Source organism: Cavia porcellus, unplaced genomic scaffold (assembly GCF_034190915.1).
Source record: "Cavia porcellus strain 051 isolate PalLab524CR breed Dunkin Hartley unplaced genomic scaffold, mCavPor4.1 scaffold_3, whole genome shotgun sequence".
Taxonomy (NCBI): domain Eukaryota; kingdom Metazoa; phylum Chordata; class Mammalia; order Rodentia; family Caviidae; genus Cavia; species Cavia porcellus.
The window spans coordinates 14,551,208-14,576,209 of record NW_026947486.1 but is presented as its reverse complement, the minus strand read 5'-3'; the positions used below and the strand labels follow the sequence as shown (position 1 = coordinate 14,576,209).

Here is a 25,002-nt window from a genome sequence, read left to right as displayed (position 1 = left end):
TTTCACAAAAGCATTAAAAACATTATACCACAGCAATATGTGTGCACCTATGTTTATAGTGGCACATTCTGTAATATTCAAACCTTGGAAATAACCTAAATGCCCATTTACTGAGGAATGGCTAAAAAGAGTCATACTTTTCTGTAGTGGAGTACTACTCAGCCATAAAGAACGATAAACTTGAGACATTTATTGCTAAATGGATAGACCTTGAGACCATACTCTTAAGTGAAGTAAATGGACACATGTGAATATCACATTATCTCACTACTGTGGGAACCTGAAAGTATAAATAAGAACCTAATCATATAAGAGATATAGTGAAATGGGAAGAAATTGTTCAAAAGGAAAGGGGAACTGGGGCAGGGGAGGAGAAAAGAAAAAAAGAGAAGAAAAAGATAAAATGGAAACAAAGCTTTGTAAATAAGGAAGGGAAGAGAGGTTAATGGGAGGGAGGGGAACGGAAAGGGGAAAAGACAAATCAAGGTATGTTATGTATGGGTACAAAATCACTATAATAAGTGTGATCATTGCGTATACCTAATTTGTACCAATAAATTTACTAATAAAGTTGAGGATATTGCTCAGAATCAAAACATTCCTGGATTCATTCCTTAGTAACTAAAAGAAAAGCCCACAATAATGAAGATACTTTTAGACATTGAAAAAACTTCTAAAGATAGTATACAATGGTAAGATGACAGAGAATGCTAGGGTTCTGTGAGTATAGAGTACTTGTTTGCGTGGATGGATGAGTGCATCTTTCTCAGGAAACATTAGAATAAATGGGAGGGGATATAGGATGAAGTAAAAAAAAAGGTATGCACCAGCTGCATTACTTCGTGTTGGGAAGCCATGGTAAAATATTATATTATTGAATATTATTCTGCTTTAATGGGATGGCAGGAGAGGGTTTTAAGCAAGAGACTAACGTGAGTTGACTTAGGGTTGAGAAAGAGCATCATGATGCAGAGGGAGGTAACCATCATCTGACTTTTCATGTAATCAGTGGATTCTAGGTAAGGATGAGTGAAGGCTGAGAGACCAGCCTAGAGGAAATAGTTGTGATGCTCAATCAGTGGTGATGAAGTTAGAGTGATGTGATGAAGGACGACCGGATTTTCTGATTGATTGGATGGGCGGAGGGGAGACAGAGAGAGATTAAACTTGTTTTCTAAGTGTTGGCTTTAACCACTTAATGCCCTTTACCGAGATGGGATCTCTGGAAGACCAGCAGCAGGTGTGTAGGGACAAATCATAGTTGCAGAAGGTTAGAAAAGAAATTGATTCTCACTGAAGTGTTTCACTTAGTGAGGAAGTAAACCTCATAGCCCCCAAATATCTGTTGTCATGCTTTGTATCAGATTCTAGTGACATTTTCCTGCAATTTGTCAAATTTCGCTAAACTTTGCCAAGACAATATATTATCTCAATAATTTCTAGATGATTAAGAAGATCTCTTGCATTTACCAACTTTACTTTGTTTCTTCTTGAGCAGCTCTGCAAGGCAGTTTGGCACTCTTTTTGTAAACCTGTGTGTCACTGCCGAGACCCATGAAGTTTCCGCTCTCTGGTTCCTGTGGTATGTGAAGCAGTGTGGGGGCACGACCAGAATCATCTCAACAACCAATGGAGGCCAGGTAGACATTCACTGCCCTCATTCCATCTATTAAGTCAGTGCCAGTCCTGGAATTGCATAAGGAGCAGTGCTAGACATGGTCTCAAGTTCCTAGCTCCTCCTTCTCTACTCCCTCTCCCTTTCCTACCTTTCCTCTTCTTTTTCTCTACCTCCTTCCTTTGACAATGTCTTTTTAAAAATTAGCTTAACTGAAAATTTAAGAAGAGAATGCTCAAGCATGTGCACAGCCAAGTAGAACGTTTGTTGCTTTGGGGTGTTTGGAAGCTAGGCTCAGGGTGGGTGGGTGCAGTGAGGTGAATTGACCACCTCACTGTAGAACAGCAGGTACCTGACTCAAGGTCAGATGGACAGCCAGTGACAGGAGGAGTCTAGCCTGGGGATAGGGTATGCAGAGGCATGAAGGTTCTGAGCCTATGTAGTGAGGATGAATCTCAGCCTCGGAGAGCATAGCATTGAAGGTGACTTAGAAAACCTGTCATTTTGCCCAAAGTCAGCAGACCTTACCAAGTAACGGTTCACAACAGTAAAAGGCAATGTTATATATCTCGGAGTAAAGAGAAAAAGAGAGAACTAAACACTTAGTCAGTTAATGATCATTCCTGTGTTTCTCCACTGTTGTGATTACTTTTCTCATTGCTGAGATAAAATGCCCAAGACTCAAAGCTAAAGGGGTGAAGATTTATTTAGCTTACAGTTTGTAGAGGTTCAGTCCGTAGTTGACTGACTCCAAGGCAGAGAGGCTTGGCAGAGTGGCCTCACAGAGGAGAAACAGTTCATTGTATGCAGAAGACAACAAAAGCAATAAGAAATGACCACAGATCTTTCTGTCCCTTGTATTTTATCCAGGCTATTTGTCCTTAATCCTAGTATCCTTGATCCTAGTATTGCTCCATGTATCAATTCCAGCATCACACGTTATAGATCCAGCCCCCTCTGAAAAAGCCCCACGTACAACCACATGAGGATTTGAGGGGACATATAAACACAAGCCATAATTTCTACTCACAGTTTTTTTTTTCCAGGAGAGAAAATTTGTGGGTGGATCTGGTCAAATAAGTGAGCGGATAATGAATCTCCTTGGGGACAGAGTGAAGTTACAGAGACCTGTGGTCTACATTGACCAGACTGGAGAAAGTGTCCTCGTGGAGACCCTGAACCATGAAATTTATGAGGTAACCAAGATCCTTAAACTGGGAAAAAGAAGCTACAGTGCTACAGGTAACCAAAGCTTAAATAAAATCAAGGATATTCCAGAATTTAAAGATGACTTGACAAAACGCTAACTGTATTTGAAAGAAAGGAAAGTGGAACAAGGTTATTGGGGAGGGGAGGGATTTTCTTTTTAAATATTTTTTTTTAATTTAACTTTTTTTTTGAGACACGGTCTTGCTATGCAGTTCAGGCTGGCCTTGAGCTCACTTCATAGCCCAAGCTACTCTCAAATTTGCCTTTGGGGAAAAACTAAAACACACCAATAATATTTAAGCACAATGTTTTATTTCAGGCTAAATATGTGATTAGTGCTATTCCTCCTGCTCTGGGCATGAAGATTCACTTCAAACCTCCTCTGCCAATGATGAAAAACCAGCTTGTCTCCCGTGTTCCCTTGGGTTCAGTCATCAAGTGCATAGTCTATTATAAAGAGCCTTTCTGGAGGAAAATGGGTAAGCATTTTCCTTACACAAAGACCTTTAGGAGAAGGAAGGAGGTCCCAAGAAGCTTGGTGTCAGGACCTACATTTGCATGTAACCATTTTTATTAGAATTCTGGCCATAGTACAATTCTTTCCCCAAATAAAATTTTCTCCAATAAAATACATTGGCACAAACCCATGCAGTTAACTTTCCTTGGTATATGACCACTCTTTTTATAATTTAATATAGAGTTTAATATTCTCACAAACTGTTGTGCAAATAGATGATTAGAATTTTCTGATCAAGTTTTTTAAAGTGTGAGCTTATAAAGGCATTCACAAAGATGAGGATTCTAAAACTTTTAAGGCCATTTCTTGTTAGTGTCAAGATTCTACTACATTAAATGAAAGCCATTTATGCATTTATATGTGATCATCAAGTGTGCTATTACTGATTGTCTTACCTGGTAAAACAATATATGGGATTCTCACAGAAGTGCTGGATTCTGCAAGACAGGAATGCTCTAGATCTGCTCTGTTCAATCCACTAGCCACTACTCACATGTGGGTTCTGAACATCAGAAGTGTAGCTAATGATGCTGAGGACTCAACTGCTTTAAATGTGATTGTATGCAGCCACATTTGACTAGTAGTTACTGGATATGACAGCACCATGCTGGAGTCCTAACATATTTACTCTGACCACACTTACTTTTCTTTAAATTAGAGACCAAGATAAGAACATTTGGTCCCTGAGACTGAGGGCAAAGGGCAGCGTGTGCTGAAATAAAAATAAAGACAGGAGAAAGGAGAAGATTGTGCTGAAAGCAAATGGAGACAGATTCACAGTTTGGCCTGTGGGTAGTATTCCTTTGTACATTTGGCCCTCTATCCACAAGTTCTGCATCTGTGGATTCAATGAACTATGTATCTAAAATATTTGGAAAAATGTGTTTATACAGAAATGTAAGGATTTTTTGCCACTATTCCCTAAACAATTAAGTATAACAATATTTACAGAGTAATTACCATACATTTTATTAGGTATAATTAGAAATCTTGAGATGATTGAAAATATATGGAGCAGTGTGCTTAGATCATATACAAATAACAACACCATTTTATATAGGGAATTTGTATACTGACAGATTTTGGTATCTACAGATATTGTGGAATCAATCCTTCACCTGTATCAGTGTTACCTGTGGTAACATTTTTCAGTCACATCACAGGCTTCTAATTCCCTGTGAGATAACCATGGATAACAAGGTTTGGTGCATTGCCTGCACAAGTAACTCCACTTTGTAGAGGACCCATTGTAAAGAGCTTGCCATTTTAGTTTCTGATTTGAATGTCAGTGACACACTGGTGCAGAGTTGCTTACATTTGTGATCATCCAGGTCCCACTTTTGATTGACTGACTAGTGGCAAGTAGATGAGGTGTAGGAGGAGGACTATAGGCTTTTCTCTTAATGACTATCAATGCCTTGATGTGTGGAGAGAATCTCAAACTTTTCATTCATGTCTGCAAACCTCTGTGTTAAATTTGCCATCTGACAGGCAAACAGTCCCTGATATCAAAAAGAAAGCCCAAATTCCTCTCATGAAAGAACCAGATATGAATTGGTCCTTGTTGGAAATGAAACTTAGTAATACTTAAAAAATGATTATAGATATTGCATAGCCCCACTCAAGCATTTGAGATTTCTTTTAAGTTACCACTACGTATTAAGTATCTGTAACTGCAAAATCCAATCTCTGAAATGCTCTAAAATCTGAAACTTTTTGAGCATCCATGTGGTGTCACAAGTGGAAAGTTCTACACCATGAAAATTTTGTTTTTGATCTGAAGTGATTATATTTATTTTTATTCTAATTGTGCATATTAACTGTACAAAATAATCAGTTTTGTTGTGACCTTTTCACAAATACATGTAATGTGTTTGATCATATCTACCTTTTACCTGAAATTACCCTTAGACCATATATATATATGGTCTAAGGGTAATTGAAACAAGTAAATCTCATGTTTAGACTTGGGTCCCATCCCCAAGGTAACTGTTTAAGTATGTGCAAATATTCCAAAATCCAAGAAAATTCCCAATCCAAAATACTTCTGGCCTCAAACATTAGTGATAAGAGATGCTCAACCTGTAATTAACTACAGTATCTTTGACAGTGATGTCGACAGCTGCATGCAATGCCGATGCCCTGTTGTAAGAGACAACCAGATTTCATTACAGATTTCCTCAAATATGCATTACTGAATGCTACCAGTGTAACAAGAATCATGTAGGATGGCTTTTGGAGCTCTCTTCTGTGTTTCTATAAGTGCCCAGAATTCAGTATATTGTTATATAACTACTAGTTTATATTACATCTTCTTCCCATGACTGAATTATCTGGACTAGAAAATGGGCATTTGGATTTGTAATGCTGCCCAATAGCTATTAGTTGAATAAATACATTAATATACAATAGTAACGAAAATCTCAGGGATATTAACTAACAAGAGAGAAAGGATTGGTTAGTTCACTGCTTGTTTCTGCTTTGTACTTACTTTTATTGTCAAGAACTTTATTAAATATCTGGATGTCCTTGCTTGTCCTCTTAAGTGGGTGGCCCTGCCTAGCTGTCAGATGCTCTGGGTGCATAGGCAGGCAGGGCCCCTGCACTTTCCCTCTGGGAGTTATGGAAATCATACTGATGTTGCATGGTTCCATATGACTCTTCTTTCTGCCTCGCATTACTTCACATTTTCTGAGGTATCTGGCTCAGAGGCTATCTTTCCTCTATGAAGGATGCATCCAAACAGCTCCTACATTCAGAAAGCAGTGCTTCCCCCCGGCCCTCCTGTGCTCACCCTCATCCTCTCAGTGATCCTTACACAACCAATGTACACTTGCTCTTTTCTCTGATGAGATTCTGTACCGTGTGTCACCTCCCTCTTTGCTGTTTTCTTATAACAGGTGATTCTTTAGCTAGTTCTCTTGTATTCTTAAGTTCTTGCATAGACTTGGAACATTTTCTCTTCCTATGTTGAAGACTTTCTTCGTGTCTTTCCTATCCCAGCTTACCCAAGGGGCATGCAAGTGCCAGTGGATGAAAGGGCGTGGATTCTCATAGGTGCTCAGTAGGGAGACACATAGGAGGAGAAGTGAGTGCAGTTTAAAAGGCCTCTAGATGTGACTGCTCACAGGTCAGGGAGGTGTGTTCCTGCAAAGTTCTTTCTTCCTTAGTTTGAAACCCTTTTGTTAACACTTCTATGCAAACTCTTCCATCCTGATTTTGTGCAAATAACCTAAATGATGTGACAGTAGGAAGAGCACACTGCAGTAGGGTGTTACTATAAGCTTTTAGACTCTGGACTGACATTTCCACCATTACTTTGTCACAGTCTTTTGTTGAAATTATATATACAGCGTTTTTGGCATCTTTGGGGTGTTAGACCTAGGACTCTCCATGGATACCAAAATCCTCAGATGTTTGAGCTCCTGACATAAAGTGGTACAGTATTTGCATAGAACACATACTCTCCCCCACCAATACTTTAAATAATCTCTACTTTTAATATCTAATACAATGTAAATGTTCTTTAAATAGTTGTCATATTATATTGCTTAGGGAATCATGACAAAAAGTCCATAGAAGTTCAGTATGCATATAATTTTTTCTTAAGTATTTCTACCCACAATTAGATTTGAATCCACACATGTGGATTCAAATGCCCAACTATATTTTTTCAGGATGGGAGTGAGGGAAGCACTTCTATCCAGAGTGAACTGACATTGTTTTCCAAATTGCTCCTGAGAGGAAAAGGGAGTTTTGGAGGTCATGTTTAAAATTAGGGTTTGGGAAGCTATGAATTTTAGTTCTCCATGTCCTCTCAGCCCTGTTTTGCTGAGAGTCAAAAATACTTCACATAGAATAGGTGGCAAGGCATGTGATAAAACCATAGTCACAGTTAGACAAGAGCCTGAAACAGGAAGACCACTTGAGCCCAGGAGTTCCAGCCCAGCCTGGGCAAAAGCCCATCTCAAAAAAACAAACAAAAAATGTGGCTCCGCATAAAATGTGAACTCTCCTTTTACTGTATGCAAGGATGGACTACTATTTCATTTGCACATCTTTGATTGTATTCTGATTTCTTTTTTCTTTTTTGGGTTTTTTGTTTGTTTGTTTGTTTGTTTATGTACTGGGGATCTAACTCACAACCTTATGCTTGCCAGGCAAGCGCTTGTGCTGATGAGCTAAACCCCCACCCCTGTATTCTGATTTCTTTTGAAGGACAAAATAGGGACACAAATATTAACATGTATCAGGGAAAACCAAATTTCATGAAGTAGTGGCCATGATTAATTTAGAACATAACGTTGCCTTATTGCTTGTAGAGAAGTGTTTATAGTTTGAGTTTTTAAAAAAAAATGTTAACTACTTAATTCTTATTTTGCTGTTGGTTTGGTTTGATATCACGCATTCAGAGTATAATATGCCATATTTGATTTTAAGGCTTTTTGAGTTGAAAAATGTGTGATTCATTATAACTGCTGTGGGTAGTTTGATACGATAGTGAATATGTTCTTCCATCTTGTCATTTTTCAAGACTTCTGTGGAACCATGGTGATTGAAGGAGAGGAAGCTCCTGTTCTCTACACAATGGATGATACCAAACCTGATGGCAGCTATGCCGCCATAATAGGGTAAGGCACTATTAGAGTATTCTGGCTGTATTTGGTGTTGACAGGATAATCAAGTGCTTTCAATAAATGTGTATCAAACATTGTTAAATAAATTTCTTTTAATTAATAACATATCCTCCAAATCCATCAATAGAAAAAATTCTATTCCTTCTCTTTTTCAGCGTCTTCCAAGGAATGCCTTTCTAGAAAAGTAGAATACCAACAACACTTTAAATATGTTATATTTAGCACTAAGGTAGATAAATTTTAGTAATCCACTTTGTGTTGAAACATTATATAAAGCCCTTAATTGGGATGTTTTACTAAAACAGGTTCTTGTGAAGGCAATGTGGGCATCGGTGTTCTCTTACTCTGTTTAGTGCTACTAGAACAGAGTCCTCAAGACCATGTGACTTATAAAGAAAAGGGGCTTATCTTAGCCCATAGTTCTAGAAGTTCAAGACCATGGTACCAGCAACTGCTTGGCTTCTGGCGAGGGCCTAGTACTATTCCATGTGTGGTAGAAAAGTGAAGCAAAAGTTTAGCAGATTCAAAGAGATCACATGGCAAAAAGAAGAAATAAAAGAACAAGGAGAAAAAGTCAAAATTGCTCTGTAACAATGCACTCTCACAAGAACTAATCCACTCTCTTGGGAGCTGTATTAATCCTTTATTGAAGGTGGATTCCTCATTACTCCAAATGAATTTAGGAGGTTGGGTACTAAGGGGAGACCATGGTGGAGATGGAACTAAAGGGCAGGGATTGGATGAAATTGGAAAGGCTCAGATGGAGACGTAAGTGGGCATTTGAGACCCAGGGCTCACTCCTGTTGGCCATCAGCCATGTGGGGAGGAGGTGGCTCAGTCCTCATGTTACCCTAGGCAGAAATCACTGCCACTCATTTACTTTTAATCCCCGACTACTCAAAGCTAAAAGCTGCTCTTCAGTGTCAGGGTGGTGGCATTCAGTAGTAGAAATATTAAGATGATTTAAACTAGTGTAGAGATTGCTTCCGCTGGATGCTTTCAACATTGTACACTAGATACGTGTATAACTACAGAAGTGAGACCAGGACAAGAGAAATCATTAACTTCTCCTCTTTTTCTTGTCTGTAACTTTTAGATTCATCGCTGCTCACAAAGCCAGAAAGCTGGCACGACTTACTAAAGAAGAAAGGTAACAAAAGAATTGCTTCTCTCTCCATCCGTCCTGCCTCCCTCCCTCTTTTCTTCCTCTGTCTCCCTCCCTTCCTCTTTGCTTTCCTCCTCCCTCACTCCTTCCAACCCTTTTTCTCTTCCTTTCTTTCCTCCTTTTTTCCTTTTCTCCCTTTTTTCCCTTCCTCTCAATTCCCCATTTTCTCATTTTTGTCTACTTGCTTGGTTTTCAATTTTACCTAACTTTTGATCTTAGAGACTGCCTAATAATATGTTTGCCATTGTTACATCTGCTAATTACAAGGATCTTGTAGAAAGACATTGTACTTATAATTTAAGAGTCAAGAATTCAAATATTTATTGAGTTTACTATGTATAAGACACCATGATAAAAACTATAGAGACTATGAGAATGAATATAACCTAGGACTAAAAAAGTGACTGCATTGCAGAGCAGTGCGTGGGCCATGCATAAAACTACACATTATAGGTTCAAGGGGCTAACTTCTCCGGCGGCTGCAGTTTCTTCTGGCAATTAGTTTTCACCACTGCAAGTTATGTGTTGCCATGCTACCACTGGGACAGTTGGCTATGCTTGAAGGAAATAAAGCAATCACCTACATTGCTTCTCACACCAAAATATATTTCAGAAGGGTCAAAGATTTTCATATAATAGATGAATCCAGAAAAGTATGGAAATGAGTGATTAAAAAAACATTATAGAATAAGGAAAACTTTATTATATATGATAAGCTATTTAGAAGCATGGTTTTAAAATGGATAAATTTGACACATAAAAGATAAAATTTATTTACAGTGCCATTTTATTAAATAAAATACCCAACTTTATGAATTCTAAATCACCTTATATATTTGGTTCTTTTTCTAAATTCAATTTTACTTCTTTGCTTTGTCTGGACAATCTTCTGATTATGTTAAACTATTTGATTATGCAAAGGGAAGGGGAGAAATCAAGAATTTTTATACACTTTTACTTGTAGAAAGAATTTTTGAGTTTACAATAATAACACAAAAGACCACTGGCTCAACTATAAATGACATTCAAGATACCCTTTGGCATTACTATTTTTTAAAAACCAGGCCTGAAATAAGTATTTACAAAAATATAGTTGACTCATCTTATGTGAACTGAATTACTTAATTGACTTAAGTTAATTGATTAATTATAACTGTTGATTTCTAATTCTCCCATTACCTTTAAAAGCCAGTATTTATTGAGCATTTCTTTGTTACATACCAGTTATTGGACTAGAGCACCTCGTATCAGTGGTTCTCAAACTTGAGAATCATCTGGAAGGTCTGTGAAGACACAAACTGCTACCACTCTCTTTTCTGAGTGAGGAGGTCTGGGGCAGGACCCAAGAACTGTCATTTCTCACAAGTTCTCTGATGATACTGATGCTGCTGATCTGGGAATTTCAGTCTTAAATCATTAATGCAACAATCATGTGATAAAATTGAAGCTCAGCAAGCTGAAATCACAGCTTTTTGTGCTCCCCATCCTTTTTTCTGTTCCCACTGCCTCACAGCATGGTAAGAGGATAATTAAACTGACAAGGGCTGTATCTTCATCTTACCAGAAATCACCAGAGCTTATCAGGTGGACTAACATTTAAGATGTACATAGTCTAATTTTGCAAATGACCCAAGAATATCATGAGTCTCCAGTGATTCACAATGTCTCACTTTACTTTCTATTATTTAACAACACTTTTGCATCACTCATATTTGTGATCTTTAGGTTTAACATATTTGAAATAAACAAAATGCATTGGTTTTAAAAATTTAAATTGGAGTGACTAACTGGAAACCATGGCTCACAGTCTTTTTCACCGTTTGGTACTGGAAATTGAATCCAAAGCCCTTTGCACTGAGCTGCGTGCCCAGCCCTTCTTGATTTTTTTAAAACAATTTGTGACATAGTCTTGCTAAGTTTCTAAATTTACCAGGCTAGACTGGAACTTATGATTCTCTTGTCTCAACCTTCCAAACTGCTAGAATTACAAGTGTGTGCCACCGTACCTGGCTTAGTGTCTTCTTTTAAATAAGAGAATAAAGTGACTCTCATATCTTCTTTGTCTTCTTTCTTCCATTTCATTTTTATCTAATGTTTCCCCTCCATAGGTTAAAGAAACTTTGTGAGCTCTATGCAAAAGTCCTTGGCTCTAAAGAAGCTCTGAAGGTAAGGCTGTTTCTCACCCCTTCCCTAACGATATAGGTCCTAGATCCTGGCAGCCAGAATGACAGTGAAAAAGAGCTTTCTTTTCCTCCGGCAATCTTGTAAAAGGACAAAATTTCATTCATGTACATAAACTAACCCTCACTCCACACTTGTGTCCCAACATTAGGGATGGAAGATAGGCAGTTGGATGGGCCTATCTCTGTCAGTGAGTTTCTTAGACACCTTTGGAAGTAGCCTGAGGAAATGGTGATCTTCAAATTAATAAAATAGAACTCTGAAGTGGTTAACGGTGGGATGAGGGTGGGCAGGTTAAAGAGTTCACGTGGCAGGCAGGCAAAGCAAGTGCTTCTGTCTTCGGACACCTGGTGAGAGTTATAGGGCCCAATCATAACCAGTAGCCATAACCACCCCCTTCATTGATGTTTAAAATGACAAATAGCTGCTCTTATAACAGTTATCAGGATGCTGGGCTTTTAATGTCTTGACATAGATTATGACATCTTTTAAGAGTGGTTATTAAATCCAGTTATCCTTGAGGCATTTGAAGACAATGGAGAGCAATATACAAAGTGACAGAATATGAGACAAAGCTAATGAAGGGGCTGGTAGAGAATCCATCTTTTTGAAGTCACATTCTGAGGAATTCTCATGCTGTAATATATTTTTCTTTCTTAAATTTTATTTTAAAAAGAATAAAACCAAACCAAATAAAATGAAATAAAGCCAACCCCCCAAAACAATGAAAGTGATGCAAGACTTCAAAGCAGGATACTAGGAAATCAACAACAGCTACCATAATGCCTCCTGTTATTTTGAAAATTGCTGCCCATACCGTCAGACATAATAAAATCAGACAAATAGGACAGAATAAAACCAATCAAAACAGAACACTGAATAAAACAAAACAATAAAATGGAACAAGACAAAACAGTAAGAACAATATTGGATTTCAAGACAGAGAGAAATGACCCATATTTGCTATATTACATATTGTTATCCTCTTACTGGCTTTAGGCCTGCAAAGTCAATCAAACAACATAAGCACTAAGTTGTTGCTAACAACTCAATTGCTAACAACTCAGCCCGTGTTCCTCTGAACTACCTGGTTGCTTAAGGGGAGCAGGGCATGTCTCCCAGCCCAGCTGGCTCATGGGAAGGGCCAACTGGCTTCTTGTTTCCCTTTCTGGTATACACATGGTTTCTGCCAGCTCATAGGAAGAGGCTGAAATGTTTTATAACTGAAGTTCCTCCAGCAACTTGTAAGACAGTTGGAAAAATCTACTTGGCAAGAAAGCATTTATTCTCATATCCAAAAAAGAGCTGATCATTTTTCCTTAGAGAAAATCTCTTTGTACGAAGAATGTAGATGATTTAATTCTTTTTTTTTTTTTTTTTTGTCTTTTTCATTTTTATCGGTACCGGGGATTGAACTCACGACCGCCTGCTTGCAAGGCAGGTACTTATGCCGCTGAGCTAAATCTCCAGCCCGATGATTTAATTCTTGATGGTAAAAAATGAGTTGGTTTTATCCTTGCGTGCTTTTGGCATAGAGAGAACCACTGGTTTTATTCTTGCTTTGATATTTACTGTGTGAAAAGAAGAAATCCCAGGGAACAAGGAAAGGTGAAAGAAAAAGTCCAGCCTTTCTTCTGATTGGCTGCAAACAGCTAGAGATGAATGAGTAGCTGCAGATGCCTGTATTGTGACATTGCAAATGGCCTGGAGCCAAGCAACCCCTCAGGCTGGGCTTCATACTTTATGAATAGGATGCCTTTAGAGACCTATGCAAGGGGCTCAGGGTTTAGCTCAGCAGTCTAAGTGCCTACTTGGCAAACGGAAGGTCATGAGTTTGATCCCTGGCACCAGAAAAAAAAAAAAAAAAAAAAAAAAAAAAAACACTTGTAAAGGTCTCATCGAGAGCCTATTCAAAATCAGCTATGTGATTGCACAATTTTTTAAACAAAACATCTTTCAAAATCTGTGTTAAATACTAGTACTATTAAAATTCCATATGTTCTATCTTTTTTTTTTCATTTTTGCTTGGCTTTATCTTTTTAAAGTAGTATATTTATGACAAAGTTTCTGTTTAGTTTTTTTGTTTGCTTTGTTTTATTTCTTGGTGCTGGAGATTGAACCTAAATTGTTGAATATTCCTGGGATACACTCTAACACTGACCTACCTCCCCAGTTCCTATTTTTATTAAAATTTTAAATTTTGCAAGATTTCAGTGTAAGTCTTGCCTGTCAATGGCAAAAACATACTTTCCAAGCCAATAAAGTACAACCATTAATAGCTGTGCCTCCATGCCATAAAACACTAATTTATCTGCCCAGCTTCTTTTAACAAAGCTCACTTCCACCAAAACATGAATCTGGTCATGCTTTTTCTTCAACAAACATGTTTTTCTTTTTTTTTTTTCTATATAACTTCTCCAGTAACTTTAAGTCCTTCTTAAATTTTTTCTTGAAATCATGAAGTACTAAGAACTTCTTTATAAATAAGACTAACTGAAGATTGAGAGAAGATGGCAGCTTGTTATGTAGCTTGGTGGAGAGCCTCTCTGGAAAAACAGCTCAGATGCTGAAATTTGACAACATGGAGAAGGCCACATGAGTGGAAAGGGACTCTCACGAACCCAGGAGGAAACTGAAGGAAAAAGAAAAGTAGGAAGAGGAAGTAAAAACGTGTAGGGCTGGAGCCCGATGTGCTCACTGAGCTCCATCCCATACTGTGCTGGGAGCGCTGAGGAATCAGGTGATTCAAGGTCGTGCTGAAAACATGGCCACCAATAACAGGAGTTGGTGAGTCCCAGGCCCTTGGTGGGAGGATGCAGCGCAGCATGGAGTGGAGCCCAGGTGGAGACCTGCATTAATTCTCTCGGTGAGTGCTGGAAAATTGGGTTCCTTGGCGGGTGTCACTGGATGGAAGACATCTTGGAGTGGGGCAGAGCCCGACGCCATGGTGGCATCAATCAGCCACCCCTGGCCCAGAGAGGACTGGTGGGATCTACTTGGGCTGAGCCATGCCTCTGGCTGGGACCCAATAGCCAAGGACGAAACTGTCATGATCCTGTGATGTCCATCACAACACAGCCTAAGTTGCGGAAGGCACTCGCTGGTTGACTGGCTCAGAGAAGAGCAGTTAGCCCACAGTCCCTGTGTGCACTTCAGATAACAGCAAACTGGAGAGGGCAGCAAAGCCCCAATCAGCACACTTTGGAAAAACTGTAAGCAATACAGAAAGGACCTGAGACCTCCACAACAGACCTGTCTGAAAGAAACCAGAAGCATGACAAGAGACAGAAATAAGAAAAAACCTTCAGCCACTGACCCTGGGAAAATAAGCCCAGGAAAGGTAAATACAGAAGAGAACCAGTGCAGTATTCATGCAATATTAGCCACAACATCAGCGGACATAAAGAAATACCTTCATGAATTCATAGACGAACTTAAAACTAAAATTCTAATCCAAGTGAGGCAAGATATAAAAAGATTAATAAAAGAAATGCTAAGCCCCTCCCAAGGCAACACAGATGGAAGAATGGAGGAACACAGAAAAGGAAGAGAAACCTTTGGTGAAGAATATAAACAAAATCTAGATTACATGAAGCAGATCCAAAGGGATTACCAGGAAACTAAAAACTCCATTGAAAGCTGACAAAATGCCTTGACAGAAACTAAAGATAGCCTTTCAAAACTTGAAGAGAGATTTATAATGTGTGATCGTGAAAGAAAAGATCTCTTAAAAATAACAAGGAACCAGGAAGAAACAATTCAAAGGCTAGAAGATGACAAGAGTATCTATAACTTAAGAATAAAAAACGTGAATGAAGAACAAATGAATTACAAAGACTATTTGCAGAAATGATTAAGGAAAACTTCCCAAGCATAGGAAAAAGAAACAATAGCCAGATAAATGAGGCATACAGAACTCCAACCAACTACAAACAAAACAGATCTACACCCAGACATATAATTATCAGGATCCCAGAAATCCACCACAAGAACAGAATATTAAAAGCAGTCAGAAAAAAGAAGCAGATCTCCTACAAAAGAAAAATCATCAAAATAATGACAGATTTATCAACATAAACTCTCAAATCAAGAAGAGCCTGGGGGGAAATAGTTCAAGCCCTGAAAGAAAATAACCTCCAACCCAGATTGATTTACCCTAAAAAATTCTCTCTCAAAATTAATGGAGAAACAAGATGTTTCCAAGACAAGGGGGACCTGTGGGAGTTTGTGGCCACCAATCCAACTCTACAAAAAATACTGAAGAACATTCTAGAGAGAGAGAAAAAAATACCAGGATTCTAGCAACAATGGCAGAGGCCTCAATGAATGGGGAAGACAGTGGAATGAAGGAGAAGAGTGGACAAATAATAGTAGAAAAATAGAACAGCAGAGATGAGGCAGAGAAGGTAGGCATAATCTTTAATATAGATAGCCTTGATACACTAACAAAAAGAAACACAGGCAAAGTAGATTAGGAGGCAGGATCCATCGAGAAGCTCTGAATAGGAAATATACTCAACATGAAAGAGGGTTAATAAACAAAGTTAAAAGATGAGAAAACAATGTCTATGTGACAGGGAACCAGAGAGAAATAGGTACAACTCGTCTAGCAGCTGCAAATAGGTTGGAAAGTTATAACACTTTTGTGAAGTGTAGAACTTTACACAGCTGAAAGGAAGGAAAACCTTGTGGCTTTGGTAAGTAAAGGAGTATAGCTCAAGATCAAGCCCAGGGGTAAAAAGGTTCAGCACCACTCAGATAGACAACGGGTTGACCCCCTAATCTAAAAACTAAAGGAGCTACTGGGACCCAAAATAAGCAAAGCATCCTGAGAAGGGGAAAGGTGAGGAAATGCCTAAGAAAGGAAGGCAGAAGACATTGTTAATAGTGTATCAGGATATAAATGTCACAGTAGTCTTATTGTGCTGCTTAGTTTAATTTTATTTTGTTCCAGTCTGTATACTCATATTAGATTTGAGGACACAGATGGATATCCCAAAAATAGCAGGCTATATACCACGGTAACTATCCTTAATTCCCTATTAAGTTAAACTGAAGCCCTGTATTACTTACATTGTCTTACTATAACTGATCTTATTTGAAGTTGGTTTGTTAGACCGCTGTTTTGCCTTGACTGATTTTATTCGAATTTGGTATGCTTGATAGTATCAAGTCTAAGAGTAGAGGCAACTACTCTGAAGATGACAAGATGTAATAACATACTCATTCCAGTTTGATTATTAACTGCTTTCGAAGTCCTACAATGTTTCCAAAGTTGTATTTTTATTAAAATAGCTATGTAATGCTGTGTTCAATTATATTATGCCTGATGATGTGGACAATTCTATTGAAAATAAGAGAAAGCATAGTAACTACTGTAAACCACCTAATATTGTGATTTTATATGTCTTTTTCATTTCATATTTTTCTAGTAATTTGTTTTGTTGCCTTGTTATGATCTGTTTTTCCCTATAATACAGAAAGGATAGATATACATGTAGAGATTCACACATGGGGAGAATTTCTAAACTGTTTATGAGAACAGATTATATAATGCATGATGTGATGAACAGATACTCTGAAGAAGAGACACTAAGAAACCCTGTGCTAATTCTGTAGCATTATGATATAAAATCTAGCAATATTATTAATCACTGTTCAGAGTGATATTAGTCTAGTCTCCTATGTTCAATTTCAGCATACGTAAAGATAAGGACAGCTACTACAAAGAGAATGAGAGGCATTATCGTAGTCATTATTGAGTTCCCCAATGTCAGGCCTTGAAGGCCTAAAAAGCCTTCATCATCCTGTTATATTTGATTAGTTCTATAATGTTCAGTATGTATTCAATGTGTGTGAAGATGGGGATAACTATTTGGAAGAAAACTAGAGACGATAAGATAAACAGTGAAGATCTCCAGTGGACTTGCTTTGAAATCTGTGTTTCTTAAAATTGTTTCTTTATGATCTTTTTTGTTCTGTTTTGTTATGTTTAATCTTACCCTCTTTAAAATAAAAAAATAAAAAATAAAAATAAATAAATAAGACTAACTTAAAAATGGATATAGATAATTGTGGTTGATAATTGTTATTTAAGACATGAATGAATCAGTTGAGAAAACTTTTCTAATTTGAATTTCTTACAAGTTTATTACTAAGGGAATTTACCTGCTTAAAGATATATCTTCAAAAACATCAAGATAATAAGGTTCTGTTCCAGAAGTGGGGCCAACCAGCTCTCTGTGTCTGCAGGTTCTGCATCTGTGTATTCAACCAACCATGAATGGGAGATATTTGGAAAAATATTGCATCTGTCTTGAACATATACAGCATTTTTTTTGTCAGTGTCCTCTAAACAGCATAGTACAACAACTATCTATATAGCATTCACATTGTATAAGGTATTAAAAGTCATTTACAGATGACTAGAAGTTACAAGAAGATGTGAGTTTTATGCAAATACTCCATCATTTTATATGAGACTTGAGCATTCAGGGACTTTGGCATCCATGAGGGGTCCTGGAACCGATTCTCTTTAGATTGTGAGGGTTGACTGCAAATTTGTTCTCCATTGTGAAGTCTACTGGACTGTGTTTGATTTTTTTGAATCTAGCTATCATGCTTTGCATATCTGGTCATTCTATGGTGTGATGATGCTATTGCTTCTGTTCCTTTTAGCCGGTGCATTATGAAGACAAGAACTGGTGTGAAGAGCAGTACTCTGGGGGCTGCTACACAGCCTACTTTCCCCCTGGGATCATGACTCAATATGGAAGGTAGAGTAAAAGCTGGGAGTGAAACCCCCAGCATTGGAATCCAAACTTTAAATGAGTTAATGCCACTCTTTTCCCTGTTCCTTGTGAATACCAAAAAGAAACAAAAATCCCAATTTTCTTTATATTTTGTGAGTCTCAGGAATAAAGCCATCCTCATTCTGCACCACGGTGCTGATTTTCATTCTTCATTCTTCTAGAGGAACAAATACTGTATAGCCAAAGAAGGTTGCAGTATTAAAATAGCAATTTAGATGGATGTGGCAGCATGCATCTTTAAACCCAGCCACTCAGGAGGCTGAGGCAGAGGATCTCAAGTTGGAGGCTAGCCTGGGCAATTTAGCATAACTATCTAAAATTTTTTTTAAAGGGATAGGAATATAGCTCAATGGTGGAGTGCCCCTGAGTTTGATTCCTAGTATTAATCCCCCCAAAGCAATTTAGATAATCAATTTAGATAATTTAGTCAAAAGTCTCCTTATAATGAGTTTAGAACTCACCAAAACTACCTCAAATGCCTGTGCAAGTGCCAGTGTAGATACAGCATTATAAAAGCCAAATGAGTTCTAGACCAAGTTTGAAAAGAGTTGGTTTTCCATTCTGACTCTGCCGATAACTTTCTTGGTTGTCCTGTATAAGTAACTTCTCTCCAGATCTCACTTTCCATAACATATGAATGAGAAAACACAAGGTGGTGTACAATGGACACTAATCAGTATGTTAATAAAAGCATGAGTCATTTTAAACAACTTTATTGAGATATAATTCACACATCACATATTTTCTTAAAGTGCACAGTTCACTGGCTTTTAGCATTTCCAGTGTTGTGCATGCAAGTGTAATCATTGATCCTTAATTGCATTTACAATGGCAAGGGATGAGTTAATGATGTAGCAGTAATTGTTATGACCATTAGAGTCTTATGAAGCCAAGCAGTAACATAATGCCAAGAACTCAATCTAAACAAAATGGGAAGTGTAGAATGGTGAGTGAAAGGCTGTTGAGAGCATGCAACAAAAGCAGAGAGTGAGGAAATGGACAGGTCAGAGGATGCTTACAATCTGCTTATCAGAAAATACATAATTACTTCAGTTGGCACTTTCTTATCTTTCCTGCATATGGCCAAATATAATCCAAAACAATATCCTGGGGTCAAAGGGTAGAACCTGTTAAGCTAGCGGGTCATTACTTTTCAATTATACTGCATGTAGGAGAAGTCAGTGATAATTGTTTCATTAAGCATTTATTGGTGAAGGGCGAACCACAGGCCAAGAATTGTGCTAGAAACTTCAATATCAAGCACAACCCTCCCTGTTGAGAAGTTGCTAATGTTGGGTGGTAATATGAAGATGGGGAGAGGACATAACATCAGAACCTGGATTTTAGAGTATTGACATAAGTGTTTGAATAGAGGGGTATAAAAATACCCTAGAAACACATGGAGCCTTGCCCAGAGAAATCTGCTGGGCTTTACCTGAGGCCTGTGGGAGGTAGAAGTCTCCTTGGGATGCAGGTGAGGCAGTAGGAGTGGTACGAGCAAATGCTTGGAATCCTACAAGTTTTAAGAAGTCCTGGGGCAAAGTTCAGTAGATGACATTGCAGACACAAAGTGGAGAATCTGACCAGAAAGGTAGGTAGGACCCTTTACCTCATATGATACATTCAGGAATATAAACTTGATCTTTCAATAGAGAAAGACCACCGCTGCATTGGTTTCATTTTTGTTTTGTCTTAAATCCGAAGTGCCACAGATTTCTGTGTGATTATATTTCTAGTCACAGAGTGGAGAGTTGTGTTTGAAATTCTAGAGAATGTCAGGGAAATGCCTAAAAGATACTCACTTGCATTGGCCTGATCCTGGTGGCATACAGGAAGCAAGAATAACCCTATTTCATCAGGCATTGATGATATCATGGTAACACTTTTTTTCATCTTTGTTCCTTGCTTCCTATACCCTGCAGATGGCATGTGCATTAACAGGGCTTTGTAGATTTCCCCAAAGAAGACACCTTCCTGTCACCGTGTGTTCCCAGAGTACTTTCATGGCCCTCTTGTAGGATACTTACCTCAGTCAAACACTACCTTCAAGTTGTATAATATAAACCAAGGCACAGCATAGATTAGTGACATAACCAATTCTGAGCAGAGATTATGGGTCCACAAGACTTCTTTTGATCCTTCAAGGCTGTGACATTTGTGATACTCTGAAGTTTTATCTTTAGGGTCCTAAAAATAGTCAGTGTTCTGTTTCCTAATAGAAGACAGAGGAAAAAATTAAAAACATCATTTTAGTAAAGAACTAAACACACATTTCTTAAGAAATTTTTCTTCTGGATAGAATAAAAAACTGATTGTAATAATTAATTACTCAGTTAAACACATAAGTCACAAGAAATATACACAGGACTCTCCTTTCTGATGTCTTATGTCTTGTATCTTTTTGTGAATGTATTGACTCTTCACTCACCTGCCAAAGAAGGAGCAGGGATTTTCTTACCTACCTCCTTTGACTTTACTTTTTACCTTAATGAAAGGTAAATTCCACTTAACTAGTGGGGGGAAGCTATATTTTTGTCTGTTTAAATTAATTCTTGATTTTATATCTTTATATTCTGATTAGTTCATCTTTACATTTGGTTAGCATGATTAGTGCTTGAAGCCTTTGTTCTCACTTCCAGTCTTTAACTGTAAGGTTTGATGAGGCTTCCCAGGGGTCCCTGGTTGGATTTAGATCCTTCTGTTAGTAAAAAGTAAATATGCAGTGAAAGACAGCATAGTTTAATGAACATGAAAAAGCAGATCCCCTGTCTCTTGAAAGAAACTCTTCCTAAATACCCTTAGGCTCTTGAAAATTCCAGTTGAACTCATGTGATATTATCAGTTTACCAATATTATATAGTATCTTCTTTCATACCCTCCCTCATTTTTTGATAGCTGTAGTAAGTAGAGGTGAAGAAAAACCTACCAATGCAAATCAACCTGTTTGGTTTTTGAATAAGAGGCCCAGGGTATAGAGTGTTGACTAAGATGAAACATAGCCATGAACTCTGGATATCCCTTATCTGATATAATGTCAACCTGGGATATGATGAATTGTCACTTGTTGACAGTGCTTTCCCTAAGGTATTTTTGTCACAGTGACAACTAACTCCCCTTCTTTCAGGCTAAGTACTGTGACAAATGAGTGTATGAGGTCACTGTTATTTGGTGATGATGATACACCAAGCAGAGTATATAGGATAAAAACCGACACTTTGACTTCTGACAGACCAGTTCCAAATCCTACCTGTTTCTGTTATTCTGTAGCAGTATAGCTTTTGGTGAGTCCCTGAACATTTCTCCCAGCTTCAGTTTCCTCATGTGTGAAAAGAGATTAATAGTGATAGCTATGTCATGGAATTCTTGAAAAGATCAAAGAATAAATATGTATCTTGCCTTCATCATTGTCAGTTCAACAACACTTCGATGTAAGCTCTTTGTGCAGCAGTGAACTTTGGTCTTTGTTCCATTTTGTTTGTGACTGAGATTAGGCATAAGCTGGAGGAACCTAATGAACATTTTTTTAAAAAATTGTATGTCCCTCTTGGAGCTTTGAACTTGAAGAAACAAGCCCTAGTCCTTGTAGGGATACTCATCTCCAATTGTCTGTGAGTTTTATTTATTGCTTTTGTTCTCAGGTTTCTACGTCAGCCAGTGGGCAGGATTTTTTTTGCAGGTACTGAGACTGCCACTCACTGGAGTGGCTACATGGAGGGTGCTGTAGAGGCTGGAGAGAGAGCTGCCAGAGAGGTAAGGCCCTGCGTCAATGACTGTGGAGAAGGAGACAACACATGGGCCTGAAAAGCAGACCGATATGTCTGAGATCCTGTTGCAGCAGTAAACAGAAACACTGAAAAGTCACCCAGGATTTGGAGACATATTTATTTACCTTGACAGAGATTTATTCCCAAAGTATCAGGCCCCAAAGGCTCAGGGAGGGATGTTTTTATGGGATAGCAAAGTGGAAGCACAGAGGCAGAGTGCTTGTTAATTGGGGATTGATTCATGCAATGTGAATTATAGTAATCAGCCATTTCTAGGAAACGGAATTAACAGGAGCTGTAAGAGAAACTAAAGTAAAGAGGTTACTTGAGCAATGGGAAGGGGGTATTTTCTGCTACGCTGTGACCATCTTCCCAGTAGCCGCCACCTGAAGATCCATGAAACTCCATTATAACAACAGTTTTAGGTCAAGGAATGCCTTAACCCAAAAGTAACAACAAAAACATTTAACATATTGCCTGAGGTTACAGAAAAACCCATGAGGTTATATTTGAAAGATAACTTAGGTCTGTCACAGAATCAAACGTGTTTCCATTGTGATCCAGAAAATTCATTTTTATGTTTCTTGACAACTCCTCTAATCTCATTAACATTAAAACCTGTTCCCAACTACTAAAATTTACCTTGAGACTGATGGTCAGAATGTCTTATACTATAGATGAAAGACCTTTTAGAGACTTCTAAAGGTTAAGTGTACTGCTTTGGCCTTTATCTTGGTGTTTTTGATTGCTATTTCAAGAGACATTCGCTTAGTTCTTTGTTTTAAAAAGCAGACTAAGAGAAAGATGTCAGTTTTACTATTCACTAAAAGCGCTCTTTCATTTCAGGTCTTGAATGCCATAGGGAAGATTCCAGAAGATGAAATCTGGCAGCCAGAACCAGAGTCTGTGGTACATTATATTTTATAAATTTAAATGTCTTTCCTCTGAGAACAATTATGTCCAAGAAGTACACACTTGTATATAGCCACATTTATACACTTTCCCTAAGTGATCCAGCTCTTGAATGTTTAAATAGGTATCATGAGTAGGACAGAAGTAAGAGATTCAAATGATAAATTGGAAGCTGCCATTAATTGCAGATTATTAGGGAAAATAAGATTTCTTTATGGAGGAGGGATTTCTCAGAGTTCTGAATATTAAGAACTCAGTAGGGGTTAGGAGTGTAGCTCAGGATACAGCATGTGCTTATCGTGTACGAGGCCTTGGGTTGAATTCTTAGCACTGCAAAAAGAAACAAAAATGAAATAAAACTTTAACTCAATAAATATCTGCTGTGAGTTCAAGGCCAGCCTGGGCTATATAGTGAGACCAGGCCAGCCTGAACTACATTAAGAGACATGTCTCAAAAAAGAAAAAAACAATAACTTAAAAAAACTTAATAAACGTCTATTGCATAAGTATCTGACGTGATGATTCTTAACTGGAAGTAGGAATAGAATGAAAGTATATTATCTTCTGTCCAGGGTCAAAGGGATGGAATATATTTAGATTAAAAATTCATTTTCAATATACTTATCCTATTTGTAATATAACACAGGGAGTTTTCCTGGCTAGAAAGAAGGATGCATAGAAGACAGAGTGAAGAAAGAAAAGTTATTTTTCTAGCCCTTTAAATGTGAAGTCAAAGAGACCAAGCCCAAAAACTCCAAAGTCATTCTCCTAGTGCTTTTGCTAGAGAAGGGATTGTGGGCTTGGGAGGGGGTGCACTTAATAAATATTTATGACACATGTTTTGCTTGGGCCATTCTAGTAAAACACAACTGTATTTTCACATCATGTTGAATGGTCTAGAGGTATAAACGGGAGTCACTCTCAGAAAACTAGACAAAGTACAGATTTTCTGGAATGAAACGCATGAGCCCTATGCTAATACCCAGTGTTCTCTCAATCCAGGATGTTCCTGCGCAGCCCATCACCACGACCTTCTTGGAGAGACATTTGCCCTCCGTGCCAGGTCTGCTGAGGCTGATTGGATTGACCACTGTTGTTTCAGCAGTAGCACTTGGCTTCCTGGCCCAAAAAAGGGGGCTACTTTTGAGGATCTAAAGAGAATCCATCTGTAACTACCCCCTCTCTTTACTCTGGGATGTGGGTTTGTAGAAGGGGTGCCGTGAAATTCCATGACCACATAAAGAACACAGCAGGAAGCATGAGGATAAGTCAGACCACAGGAAGCACAGTATTGCTTTCACTGTTTCGAACCCTGGCTAGTATTCCTTACCTAATTTAGTGCTCTATCTCACCCATTTCCAATTTCTGACCTTAGAATGTTTAGAATAAATAAGCCTAAAGTCCTTGCTTTCCCATAGCAGATCTTACCTACTCACACAGCTAATTTTCTCCCATTTCTGTGACTTTGTGCTTGTGCTCAACTTCTCAGATTCTCTGCATTTGTCCTTATAATTCTGTATTGTTATAGCTGGAAGATCTTAGATACCATCTGGATTTTACTTCCTGTTTTAGAGTTGAGTAAAATGAATCCCACAGAGGTGCAACTTAATCAGTCAAGGTCAACAATAAGCCACTGCTATACAGACAACTAAGACACACATTTAATGCTTTTCCCATTTCCTATAATCTCCTGGGATGTGTTCTCCAATTGTCTTCCTCTATCCCTCGTCATAGTTGTCCATAATGTCCTATGTGTATGCTTACTGTGTACTAAATTTTCTTGTGCTGCTCAAATGCTACTCAGTATATATCCATAGGTCTTGCTATCTTGTGCAGTGCCCCAAAGCTGACTTTAATTTTTTTTTTAAGATCAGTAATCTTATCTTTGTCTATCTATCATATCTTCCATTATATCTAGATACAAAGGTCAGTACACACTTGGGTAATTAAAAATAAAGCTGATTGACCAGATGTGTTCTGTCTTTCCTTCTTGGGTAATGACTTTCAAGGTTTTGACAGATCAAATCAAGATGGAGTATTGGGCATATAACTGTGACTTAAAAACATTTAGTCAAAATTTTCTGGAAGCCTGGATGATGCATACATTTTGACTGTGTGATCCATCATTGGTAGCATATGTGTGAGCAACTGGAAAATGATTTATAATGATATGGTAAAAGATGCTAAAGT

The 25,002-nt window shown here is 38.0% G+C and overlaps 1 protein-coding gene across 2 annotated transcripts in view; it reads left to right on the top strand.

Moving 5' to 3' along the window:
* The window catches only part of Maob (monoamine oxidase B), a 157,674-nt gene extending 132,891 nt beyond the window's left edge, over positions 1-24,783 (top strand). The window contains exons 5-14 of one of the 2 annotated variants that reach the window (XM_063245532.1): positions 1,499-1,640; positions 2,662-2,811; positions 3,144-3,303; positions 7,876-7,972; positions 9,075-9,128; positions 11,252-11,309; positions 18,003-18,100; positions 21,775-21,886; positions 22,747-22,809; positions 23,815-24,783. In XM_063245532.1, coding sequence (XP_063101602.1) covers positions 1,499-1,640; positions 2,662-2,811; positions 3,144-3,303; positions 7,876-7,972; positions 9,075-9,128; positions 11,252-11,309; positions 18,003-18,100; positions 21,775-21,886; positions 22,747-22,809; positions 23,815-23,967 — 1,087 coding nt within the window. In that variant the 3' untranslated portion in view covers positions 23,968-24,783. 2 annotated transcript variants of the gene reach the window in all.
* The last annotated feature ends 219 nt before the right edge of the window (positions 24,784-25,002 follow it).